Source organism: Telopea speciosissima, chromosome 4 (genome assembly GCF_018873765.1).
Source record: "Telopea speciosissima isolate NSW1024214 ecotype Mountain lineage chromosome 4, Tspe_v1, whole genome shotgun sequence".
Classification (NCBI taxonomy): domain Eukaryota; kingdom Viridiplantae; phylum Streptophyta; class Magnoliopsida; order Proteales; family Proteaceae; genus Telopea; species Telopea speciosissima.
In genome coordinates, this window is record NC_057919.1 from 6,514,605 (window position 1) to 6,527,448 (window position 12,844).

A 12,844-nucleotide genomic window follows, 5' to 3' on the forward strand; every position below is an offset into this window, starting at 1 on the left:
GAAAAATATTATGCCAAAAAAAAATGTTCATCTAATGTCTTATTAATTAATAACATAAATTATTATATTAACTCATGTCTTATTAATTAAATATTAATATTTGAACATAAGTTTATATTGAATGCTGTTGGTTGGGATATATCCGTTGAGGTTTATTCCTTAAGAAGGAATATGACCGTTGTGAAATGTTTTTGTATTTAAGAGTTTGGGTGTATGAGTTTTGTGGTATGAATGAAACTTCAGTGTTCTGTCCGTGGATGTAGGTGTTTCACCGAACCACGTTAAATCGTCCGTGTCTCCTCGCATTGCTATATCGATCCAATTCTACATGGTATCAGAGCAGTATCTATAAATCACTGGAATTTCCTCCTGCAACTGAGTCACTTCTGCTGAAGAATTATTTATTCATTTGTGCTTCTAACTGCAAAACGTTGAAGGAGGTATTCAGAATTTTTCAAATTCAAAAATCAGGTTCTTACGTTGAAGGAGCTATTCAGAATTTTTTTTTTCAAATTCAAAGGTCAAGTTCTTTGTTAATGACTTGGGAACTCACTTCCCATTTATTAATTTATTGGAACTCACCTCTAACGTGTCTTGACTTTCTTGACAGCTGCACTCTTGAGCTCCTTCTTTCTTTTACTTCTTTATGTTTGGAACTAACACTATAACAGAGAACTCTCCTTTGGTGCAAAAAGATTGCCCTTCCACCAAGTTGTTTTTCTGGAACGAGTTCAAGAGCGTGGAACTGGGACGAGCTCTTTTTCAATTTTGCCTCAGTTTTTTCTTTCAAATGACCGATTCTTCCGGACATGAAACCAATACAGGTATCAAGCTCACCTCTATTCTTTTGAATGGCTTGAATTATCTACCATGGTCACGGGTAGCTTCCTTGGCCTTATGTGGTCGAGGTAAAATTGGTTATGTTAATGGAAAAATAGCTCCTGTTGCTGCCAACGATCCCAAGTTTGATGATTGGCAAGCAAATGATCAAATGATCATGTCTTGGATTCTAAATTCCATGGAACCTACGTTCGAAATAATCTTCATATATGCTGACAATGCTAAAGTTTTATGGGATTCAATAAAATCCATGTATGGTCAGCAAAATAATGCCTCTAGGATTTTTCAAATAAAACAAGAAATATCCCTGATTACACAAGGTGATATGTCCTTTATTGATCTCTTTGGCCTGTTAAAACGAAAATGGGAAGAACTGCGTATTTATCGCCCTCCCACAACAGATTTAAAGGTTTTACAGACTCAAGAAGAGCATGATAAAATCTTTCAACTGCTTGCATGTCTTAAACCAGAGTATGAACAACTTCGCAGTCAGATTCTTATGAGTACTGAGTTTCCCACTCTTGAAAATGTCTGTGCTATTATTCAACAAGAAGAGATCCGGAAACAAGTTATGAATCTACCTTCTCGTATCTCCGATAGTGCTTATGAAAACAGTGCTTTAATTGCCAATACTGGGGTAACCGAACACAAACAAGGAAATGAAAGGAGAAATTTCAATAGTTCAAGAGGTCGTGGGAACCGACCCCTCTTCAAATGTGATCATTGCAAAGGAACGGGGCATACCAAAGACAGATGTTGGGTCTTGCATCCACATCTTCGACCTGCACGGATCAATGAAGAAAAAAATATGGCTCAAACTGCAGCATGTAACACCACAAGTTCGGTTGAGCTTCTGGCTCAACTTCTGCAACAGCTTACCCAGCAGCCATCGGCTAGCACTCCCACCAGTGTTCCTTCCATAGCCTCTCATTCCTCATTAGCTCGTGAAAATGGTACACCTTATGCTCATTTTACTTCAAATAATTCTAATTCATGGGTTGTCGATTCAGGAGCCACAGACCACATGACAGGCAATAGTAATTGCATTTCACAACTTGAAAAAATTCCCTCAAAACAATTTGTGACTGTGGCTAATGGATCTATTATCCCTATTCAAGGAAAAGGGTACACTAAAATTTTTCTTCGACACGAAGCATTATTTCTACCATCCTTTCCTTCAAATTTGTTATCTGTTAGTAAGCTTACTAACTCCTTGAATTGCAATGTTATTTTCTCTCCAAATAAGGTCATTTTCCAGGACCGGATCACGGGGAGGAAGATTGGTGACGGATACCTTCAACATGGCCTATACCTCTTGGAACAACCCACTCATGCTCTTCAGGCTAGATCAAAAGAGCAAAAAGATTGCAAGCTTTGGCATCTTCGAACTGGACATCCTTCAGATAAAATCTTGAACCTTTTATTTCCTTTAAATGGTTTTAATTCTCATAGTTGTGACATTTGTCGTTTTGCTAAACAAACTAAACCTTCCTTTACTCAATCTTTTCATAAATCGGATGCCTTGTTTGACCTAGTACATTCTGACTTATGGGGACCCGCCCCGGTAGAATCACGAGATGGGTTTAAATACTTTATTACCTTCATTGATGATAAATCTCGTGCTACCTGGATTTATTTGCTAAAACATAAATCTGAAGCCTTGATCATTTTCAAGGAATTTACTTGTATGATCCTTAACCAATTTAGTGCTCACATAAAGGTTCTTTGAACTGATAATGGTACTGAATATATCAATCATCTTTTTAGTGACTACACAAAAGAAAAAGGAATTATACATCAAACCACTTGTGTTGGGACTCCCCAGCAAAATGGTATTGCAGAAAGAAAAAATCGCCATTTGCTTGAAGTCACCCGATCCCTCCTATTTCAAAGAAATATGCCAAAAGAATATTGGTCTGATGCTGTGTTAACTGCATGCCATTTAATCAATAGGATACCCAGTCGTGTTCTAACTTACAAATCTCCAATGGAGATCTTGGGAAAAACATGTAATTTAGAACATCTTCGTGTTTTTGGGTGTCCTTGCTATGTCTATAAGGAAGGGTGTGGCAAATTAGACCCTCATGCTACCAAATGTGTGTTCCTTGGATATTCCTCTACAAAAAAGGGATACAAGTGCTATGACCCTCTTCGTCATACGTTATATATTTCTCATTATGTTCATTTTGTGGAAAATAACTCCTACTTTAAGGATCCTTACAGTAGGAGTCAGGGGGAGAATCTAAATGACATTAACTATGATCTTACTCCTTTACCTATTGTTGCACAAGAGCATATACAAGAGCATAATCATCTTGACACCATTGAGGTCAATCCTCCTCAAGAAACCCAGGAGAACTCCGAAACTCAAGAAGTTCGTCGGTCAACCCGTATTTCTAGACCTCCCTCTAGACTTCAAGATTTCTACACGTATCACACAGTCTCCTTTCCCATTCAAGACTATGTTGGGTACAACCAAATTTCCTCTGATCATGTTGCTTTCCTTACCACCATTGAGAGTAATAAGGAGCTTACTAAGTTTTCTGAGGCCAATTCTCATCCCAAGTGGAGGACAGCAATGCAAGAAGAGCTTCAAGCTCTAGATAAAAATAAAACATGGGAAATTGTAAAAATTCCCAAAGGAAAGAAGACTGTGGGATGCAAGTGGGTCTATAAAATTAAATATAACAGTGATGGTACCATAGAAAGGTACAAGGCTAGGCTTGTTGCTAAAGGCTTCACTCAAACATATGGAGTGGATTACAAGGAAACCTTCGCTCCAGTAGCGAAAATGAATACTATTAGGGTCCTAATGTCCATAGCTGTGAACAATGGATGGCCCTTAATGCAAATGGATGTGAAAAATGCTTTTTTACATGGGGACCTAGAGGAAGAGGTCTATATGGAGCTTCCTCCAGGACACCCCCAAGAGCTCAAATCGGATATTGTTTGTAAATTGAAAAAGGCTATATATGGGCTTAAACAATCGCCTAGAGCCTGGTATGCTAAATTAAGCTTGGCCCTAACAAGTAATGGATTTAAAAGAAGTGCTGCTGATTCATCCATGTTTTCAAAAAGAAGTTCTTCAGGAATCACAGTTGTCCTAATCTATGTTAACGACATTGTTGTCGCTGGAAATGATGAAAATAGCATTTCAAATCTAAAAATGTACTTGAGAAAGAAGTTCGATATCAAAGATCTTGGAAAAATGAAGTATTTCCTTGGAATTGAAATTGCTTATTCCAAAAAGGGTCTCTTCATTTCTCAAAGAAAATATGTTATTGACTTATTAAAAGAAACAGGAAAATTAGGAGTTAAACCTTTTGTACTCCTATTGATCACCAATCCAAAATTAGAATGAATGATGGTGATCCCCTTGAAGATATTGGTCAGTTTCAAAGGTTAGTTGGAAGATTAATTTACCTTACAATCACTAGACCTGATATTGCCTATGCGGTTGGTCTTGTAAGTCAATACATGCATGCTCCAAAAAAGGGTCACATGGAAGCTGTAAACAGAATTTTGAGTTTCCTAAAATCCTCTCCTGGAAGGGGGATTTGGATGAAGAAAAACAATCATAACAATATCCTTGGATACTCAGATGCTGACTGGGCCGGAAATCCAACTGATAGAAAGTCTACTACAGGATTTTGTACTTTCGTAGGAGGAAATCTTGTCACCTGGAAAAGCAAAAAACAAAACGTGGTGGCTCGATCTAGTGCAGAAGCCGAATACCGTTCAATGGCATCTACAACCGGTGAATTGATATGGCTAAAATATCTCCTTCAAGATCTCGGCATGGAGCCAAAGACTCCGATTAAATTATTTTGTGATAACCAAGCTGCAATGCACATCGCCTCAAATCCTGTCTTCCATGAACAAACCAAGCACATAGAAGTCGACTGTCATTTCATCCGGGAAAAAGTTCAGAACAAGATTATTGAAACTTCCTATGTTCAAAGTGCAACTCAGCTGGCGGACATATTTACCAAAGCTACATCAAAAGATCACTTTTATTCCATTTTAGCCAAGTTGGGCTCTATTGATATCTTTGCCCCAACTTGAAGGGGAGTATTGAATGCTGTTGGTTGGGATATATCCGTTGAGGTTTATTCCTTAAGAAGGAATATGACCGTTGTGAAGTGTTTTTGTATTTAAGAGTTTGGGTGTATGAGTTTTGTGGTATGAATGAAACTTCAGTGTTCTGTCCGTGGATGTAGGTGTTTCACCGAACCACGTTAAATCGTCCGTGTCTCCTCACATTGCTATATCGATCCAATTCTACAGTTTATATAATATTAAATTTTTTTTAGAAATCAAAATTTAAGTTTTTGCCTCTTCCACTTAAAAATAGCAATTTAAATTTTTGATGTATTTGGAAACATTTTTTCCAATATCATTGAGATCAATTCAAAAAATGGGATAAAATAACAGGATGGCCAGAAAATAGCTTCTAAAATGTGTTTTAACTATGGTCGACATTGAGTTTGTTAGGTGACGTATGTACTCTGTAGAATTATTATTTTTTTAACAATAAAACATAATTTACATGCCATTATTCTATTTATTAAGTGATGTACATGCATGCATAATAAATATATGCCCGTAATTTTGCCCCCAAATTTTATATAAAAGATAAATATATGCATGTATTTTTACTTTTGAATTCTATATAAAAATAAATGTCCACATTTTTGCTCCCAAATTTTGTATAAATATATATTATATTATTATTGTATACATATTTCTACTTTGAATTTTTCAAGAAGTATTGATGCCGTCTAATCTATTTAATACCTGTTTTTTTCTCCGCGCCCGAACTTACCAACCATATTCAAAACAACTCCCCTATCAACGAGGCAACTTGTCACCCATTAGGTAAATAAGGGTTGAACCATGCACATACCCAAATTGTCCAACAATTAAGGCAATATTGAATGGATTTTTTTGGATTGGTTATATGTCAAATTTTATACTCGTTTTACTACATGCCCTCTCATATATATCTAAAAAATAGTTTGGATTGACCACATCATTTTAGCATATACCCTTACATGTATAAAACCCCACCCCTCCACCCCCTCCATTGGATGAAATCAATAATATCCTACCTGTTACTCAATACCCTCTCCCGCCCATCAGAAACCGTAGTCAAGGATTTCCCTTCATCGTGGCTTAAGAAAATCTCAATCTTTTCTCTTTTGGGTAAAATTTGACATGCAAGTAAAAGCCTATCCCTATCCACCAACAAAATTTATACCTCATCTGATTTGCCTTGTGTCAGATATTATAGCCAACATGGAGGAAACCATAACCACTAAAAGCCAAAAGCAAAGGCTTTCCAAGAGGAATGTTGGTTGGGACTCAAAAATAATAATTTTTGATAAAGAAGGTTCTCTCACTAAAGCATTTTCTCCTCTCAAATGTATTGTATCGGACGATACATCTCACTTGTGCATTGGATTTTTAAAGATGCACAAATGAGATGCACCGTCTAATACATTTTAAAGGTGCATTAAGTGGTATACCACACTTGAGAGGATAAAAATTCCTCAGTAAACGAGATAAGAGCGCAAAGTAAAACACGATAAAACATCTTTTCAGAGATCCAATAAAATCAAATACAATAAAACATCATACATTTAAAGGCAACAGGATCACTTCATGGAAAGAAGGGAAAGATAAACACAGAAGTGCTAGTATACCCAGTCCAACGACTCAAAGATCTTCTTCCATTTTTTAATTTCACTTGGCTTGTTCACTTCACTTCTACCACGTAAACCCATAACCTCTGATTCGTGGATTATCAACTAGGGTTGTACCATCTATTTCACTGAAATTTAACTTCACCATTTGGCATATGGCAATGGCATATAGGTATCGGCAAGGTATACACCATGGTTTTAAAAATCGAGAATCAATCAATTTGGATCTGGATTGGCTAACACCGATCATGATTTCCACCGCTCTTAATCGTTGCTCTAAATTGAAATCGGATCCGAATCAATCAATTCATAATCATTTTCTTTATAGTTCATCTTGAATCGCATTGATTCTCGATTCCTGAACCAATTCGATTTTCATCATAAAATAGCATAGATTCCCAATTCCTAATCAAATTCAGATTGGCATTCTCCTTGATCGATTCCAATCCCAATTACAAATTTTAAAACACTGGTCTACACTTTGAACGAGTGGCCCGTGCCCCAAAACCAAAATTAACGCAAAAGAAAAAGGAAGATATCTTTAGTGTTATAAAAATAATACAAACGATTAACTCTTCAACAAATCAAAGTGGCGCAGCGGAAGCGTGGTGGGCCCATAACCCACAGGTCCCAGGATCGAAACCTGGCTTTGATAACAAAGTGGCTTCCCTTATAATTTTTTGGACTCACGTTCACATGGGCCAACATTCTCCCTTTTTTTTTTTTTTTTCTCCCCAAAAGTTTTTCAAAACAAAGCTGATACGACAGTCAGAGCAGACATTATCACCTCCAGAAGACACCAAACCCAGAAATTTCTTTATCTAGATCCAGACATATATGTAAATTTTTAACGAATCAAAGTGGCGCAGCGGAAGCGTGGTGGGCCCATAACCCACAGGTCCCAGGATCGAAACCTGGCTTTGATAACAAAGTGGCTTCCCTTCTAAAATGTTTTTTTTGTCCCTACTCTTCCCAAAACCCAGAAATTTCTATATCAAATGCCAGACAAATATGTACATTTTCTACAGATCAAAGTGGCGCAGCGGAAGCGTGGTGGGCCCATAACCCACAGGTCCCAGGATCGAAACCTGGCTTTGATAACAAGGTGGTTTCCCTTAAACTTTTTTCTTTTTCCTACTCAGACTCTCCAAAAGTTTTTCAAAGTTTTTCAGAAAAAAGCTGACACAACGACAGTCAAAGCACAGACTTCAAGTCTACAACAGTGGACATGAGCAGCTTCTCTTTTGTGGAGACTGGAGAACATCTCTTAACAACAATGGGAAACAATATATAAAACATTAAAACGTTTTGGTCGGTAAATCCTAAAAGGAGATTACAAGGCATAAAGAAGAAAAAGGAAAAGCAACCTACCTTCCCTGAATAAATTGCCGCAAAAATTTCTTCTAAAATGTCTCCCCATCTCATCTCAGCTGAGGATGAACCGACATTGCAGAAAACCTGAATCAAAGTAAGCACACACACACATAAGAACATGGAAACACCAAACCCAGAAATTTCTAAATCAAATGCCAGACAAATATATTTCTTTTTTAGAGAAGATGAAAACAATGAGGTATGAAACATACTTGGGTCCGCATTAATGATCATGGCAGTTCCTCCAAAACTGCAAGTCCCTCCATTTCTCTTGTTCTTCTGCCAGTAGCTATTGAAAGCATAAGATGCATGAGCAATAATCGTATCGGGGGAATAACAGCTTCCATGAGGCTTAATCTCCTCACAGTCCGCACCACCTTCCCCACAAGCATAGTTTATGGCCTCCTGCAATGTATCTGCAGGAACACTAGGCTTAGCCACACACCAAAGCCCCCTTTCCTCCCCTGTTTCCGGCGCCGGCGCTCCCATGTCCATCGCACCACATGGGGGCAACGTGAGAGCATCAGGTGGGTTCGAAGGGATGACCACTGGAGACCCTTCTGGTGGGAATGAGAAGGACAGCGATGGTGGAGATGCCTTTGTGTGGGAAAACGACGATGGAGGTGCGATTCCCCGGAATGGGGATAGTGGGCTTTTAGCCACATTTGCAGGGATAGACAAACCGATGGAAGAACGGATTGGTGGCAATGGGGTTGGCCTTGCAGGGTAAGGTTCTACAACATTGGAACTCATGAAGGAAAGCTTCCTGCTTTTGGGTTTCTGTTTTTTTTGGGTACAGAGGACCACATTGATCCCAGTTACCTGGAAAGTTCCAAACAACCCAAGCTTCTTGATGGATTCATAGTGAGCAGAAACCAAGTTTATGGCTTCAGATGACGAGGGAGAGAAATCTAAAGATGGTTTGGCACAGTAAATTGAGTTGGAGTTCCGAAAAAAGCCTAACAGAGGACTGATAACCTTCACGGCTAAGTCATCTCTAAACGAGTTGGAATATGGATTTAAACAGTCGTCGGAAAAGGAAGCGGACATTTTGATTTCTTTCTCCAAACCCCATCTGACGAGAGAGTGGTGAATGTTCTTCAGAGATGGCAGAACCAAATCCCACTTCTCTTCATGATCTCTACTGCAGAGAACGTCAGTTCCCACCACAATGGTGGTGATTTTGGTCGAAGGGAAGTAGTTCAGAACATTGGTCCTGACCCAGTTTTCTGCCATCAAAACACTAGAAGAAACCTCATACAGATCACTTCCCTTCACAGACACAGCAACGGGGACATCAAAGTGAGACAAGCTTCGAAGGAGCGTGGGAGTTGGATCGACAATGTTTAACGCTTCCATTGATTCTTGACCTGCATCTGCAATAAATACAAAGAAATGAAATCTGAGTTACAAAGAAAGCAACCCAACAGGCACACAAACACACACACACAGAGAGCTTACCGCTAAAACCCAGCAGAAAAAGGAGGGCAAACACCACAGTCTTCGACATCTCTGATGGATAGACGAAGCGCTCAGAAAGAGAAGACTGAGGAAGTGAAGAACACAGAAAAATGCGACAACTTTAACAAGGGCTACTGCGGCCTGCAAAACCTTGAGAAAGTGGGTTATGGAGTAGAAAGCAAGGTATACCGATTTGGGTTTTTGGTACAACTTGTAAAATGGCAGATTTTATAAAGGGATTTCAGTATTTTCACCCTACATGGGTGATTGGGTATCGAAGAGCGTGTAGGAACAAAGCAGGGTATGGGAAGTGTGAAGCACAGGACCCAATAGTAGGGGGGGAGAGAGAGAGTTGTCGTTGTTCTCTCGTATGGAATCGAGCTTTGTTCTTTGCTTGGCTTGCTGCGCCTAGAATCCGAACTCAAATCGTGATACCTATTTGAAATTACCTTTCTGTACTCCAACATGTATCTCTCTTGATAAATTGAAGCGAAGATCTTTACTTCTTCAATCGGAACCGGATCGTCTGCTGCAGTTGCCCGTGTCGCAGGCATGCAGCCTCACACAGGTAGGGCCGCAATGACTGCCAAACCCCATTCGGGCAGGGCGCTCAAGTAGTGGATAGGATGGTCATTGTGCCCCTAGCTGAGTGAGGTCGCATGCCCACAAAATTGGCAAGCGACAACAAAGGAACCAAATTGTCTTTAATTGGCCCATTGTGTCAGATAATGCCCTGCACATACTAACAGGTGAACGTACATCTGAGAAGCAATCACATGTCCATTTTGTTTTTATAAATACCCTTCCTCCCCTTGTAAATGGCAAAAATGGAATATGTGGTTGCCTCTCACATGTACGTGCAGAGGAATTGAACTCAATCAGGGAATGGAACATTTGCACATTCATACAGGTGATCATACATCTAAGAAGCAATCAAATGTCCTTTCTATTTTCATAAATGCCCTTTCTTCCCTTGTAAATGGCAAAAATGATATACGTGGTTGCCTCTCACATATACGTGCTGAGGAGCTAAACTCCACAACTAGCATCTCAAAACAAGGATTTTGCGTGGATCAGAATCGACTGACACCAATCCCAATTTCCCTCGTCCTAATCTTTGCTTCCTGAATCAGAATAAAATCGAAAGTATAATTGCAAAGGGTAATTCCAATTCGCTCTCGCTCTCGCTCTCGCTCGTATGCATGTAAAGTTTTCATTTCATTTCTCACGATAACTGGAAAAGGGTAATTTCGGAAATTACAAATATTGCCCGCACATTTTAGACAACCTCTTCGGTTGAACAAACTGTACTTAATTATATTCTCCGGGGGTTTTGCTTTCACTGTGGCGGGGTGGTCAAACCCTAAATCAAACCACTGAACTGGACCAAAAACCCCAAATTAAACCGAACTAAACTGATCTCCTAACGGGTCGTTTTTGGTTTTGGGGTATTATGAAACTGGCTGAAAGTAGGATTGCACCTGACTGGCTGAAAACCGGATCAAAATCGGTATAAAATTGATAAAAAGCGATATCAAGTTACTAATCCAAAAATCATAAAAAAGACATATTTTCCCCATAATTATGTATACATATGGTAAACCAAACCCAAATCAAACCGATAATAGCCCCATAAGTCTGAAATAAATTAAATCCAAATTGAACCGAAATCAAAAGTGACTGAAACCGAGCCCTTATTGGGCCGTCTTTGATTTCACCCTTAGCCTAAAACTGGTTCAGTCCGATCAAACCGATGGTTTAACACCCCTATTCTCTGGTTTTTTTTTTTAAAGCTTTTAAATTGAAATTTCCACGATAATGCATTTCTTTACTATCTTAAATCTTGTTTATTTTTTGTGTAGGGATGAACCAGCGGCCATCAACTTGGTCTGAAGTCTGAACTAACCCAATTTTTTTGGCGAAGGCCTGAGCCAAAAGTAAATATAAATTTACCTTATCTGACATATGGCTAAGGGTGAAAAAGAGGATCAAATTTAGCTAAAAGTTAAAGATATTAACGAAATAGATTGAACACTAGAATACCTAAGGAACAATCCAATACAAATGAGCCAGGATTTGACCACCAAAAATGAAGGTTACAAAATTGCTATAAAATGATTCATAAAATACACCTTAATTAGAGAAATGGCTGAAGAACTCGAGGAGAGTTGTGATTGATGATTTTGAGGTCGTCAAATTCTTACCAAAAAAAAAAAAAAATTATTAAATTTGTCATCAGTTATAGAAGGATAAGTTCAATTCGATGGTGGCCGGTACCCCTCCCCGTAAGTAGTACAGTTTTCATGGGGTCATGGGATCGACTTTTCTGTTTTCCCAAGGTGAAGAGAGATACACAAATGCGAGTATAGATGTAGGTCATGCACCTGGACAGAAAATTATTTTTCAAATAAATATAATATTAAAAAAAAATGCTACTCGACAGTACCACCTACAGCCAGACACAGGATGTCATGAAATGACCACCTTGTCCCTTGGTTGGATGCTCATGCACACGCTCTGATTGGCCCCCGCATTGGCACAAAAGCCGCGCAGTCAAGCATTGATTCCCTCCCATATAATATAGGAAAAACTTTCCCACAATGTCAAAGTGCAATTTCTCCCTTATTCGGGTTTATTATTCGTTTTCTTCTACTCTGAACGTGTGGGTCTCATATGGGTGATAGATACATTTTTCAAGACAATTATTTGTGTAACCTATAGATTACTCCCCACACTAACGTCTTGGGAAACCCTCTCCTCTATGATATATGGGAAAAAGAAGGCTATCAGGTTGTGTGGCGTTTGCACCCAAACATAAGAAGGGTGAAATGATCATCCTGCCTCCCAAGAAATGAAAAATGCCTTTGTTCTATCTTCAACTCTGAATATATGGGTACCATCTAGAGATTCTTCCCACAATGGCATTATGGAAACCCTCTACTCTAGAATATATTTTTCATGTACCAAACTCCCCCACTTATAGATAGTATGTGAAAGTCAGACTCACATTGTATGTCCGCAACAACATGTTACATAATTTACCAGTTAAACCAACTCCCACCCCCAATCCATTGTTAGAAGGGACTAGGTATAAGTCCACAACATTTACTTCAACCTAGTAAGTATCGGTACCAGTCGATATTGATATCAATAAGGATCAATTGTATTTGTTGATACATGATCAAAATATCAAAATTTCAACAAAAAAATGGATGTTAGTACTGTGTTGGCTGATCGGTATCAATATCGGCTATGATCGATATGGATCAGCCAAATATGATCGATCTGACATCAATACCTAAAATTGTGTCTAAATGTGTTTTGTAATTTTTGTTAGACAAATTATTAATCTTATAGAAAATCTATTATTTTTTTCAAATGTCATATGATATCTATTATGTTGTGGTGGATAAGGAGCCTGTTGTTCTTTTCAATCTCCTACAACCGTTCGCGTAAGGTTGTGG

The 12,844-nt window shown here is 38.6% G+C and overlaps 1 protein-coding gene and 3 non-coding genes across 4 annotated transcripts; 3 read left to right on the plus strand and 1 right to left on the minus strand.

The window, feature by feature from the left end:
- Window positions 1-7,128: 7,128 nt before the first annotated feature.
- On the plus strand, window positions 7,129-7,200 carry TRNAM-CAU. The gene has a single exon. It is a non-coding gene; the product is annotated as a tRNA-Met (tRNA).
- A 199-nt stretch (window positions 7,201-7,399) lies between these two features.
- On the plus strand, window positions 7,400-7,471 carry TRNAM-CAU. The gene has a single exon. It is a non-coding gene; the product is annotated as a tRNA-Met (tRNA).
- Window positions 7,472-7,573: 102 nt separating this feature from the next.
- Window positions 7,574-7,645, plus strand: TRNAM-CAU. The gene has a single exon. It is a non-coding gene; the product is annotated as a tRNA-Met (tRNA).
- A 207-nt stretch (window positions 7,646-7,852) lies between these two features.
- Window positions 7,853-9,449, minus strand: LOC122657740 (glucan endo-1,3-beta-glucosidase 12-like). The gene is made up of 3 exons (XM_043852533.1): window positions 9,381-9,449; window positions 8,132-9,295; window positions 7,853-8,003 (listed from the first exon to the last, which is right to left on the minus strand). The coding sequence occupies exons 1-3, from the start codon at window positions 9,427-9,429 to the stop codon at window positions 7,972-7,974; spliced, it is 1,245 nt and encodes a 414-aa protein (XP_043708468.1). The 5' UTR covers window positions 9,430-9,449; the 3' UTR covers window positions 7,853-7,971.
- Window positions 9,450-12,844: the final 3,395 nt, after the last annotated feature.

Excerpts from the sequence above, each read along its gene's own strand:
- LOC122657740 (XM_043852533.1), bottom strand. The coding sequence starts at position 9,429 with ATGTCGAAGACTGTGGTGTTTGCCCTCCTTTTTCTGCTGGGTTTTAGC. Across the intron at positions 9,296-9,380 it reads TTTTCTGCTGGGTTTTAGCG|ATGCAGGTCAAGAATCAATG; the intron begins GTAAGCTCTCTG and ends TATTTATTGCAG. Across the intron at positions 8,004-8,131 it reads GATCATTAATGCGGACCCAA|GTTTTCTGCAATGTCGGTTC; the intron begins GTATGTTTCATA and ends ACTTTGATTCAG.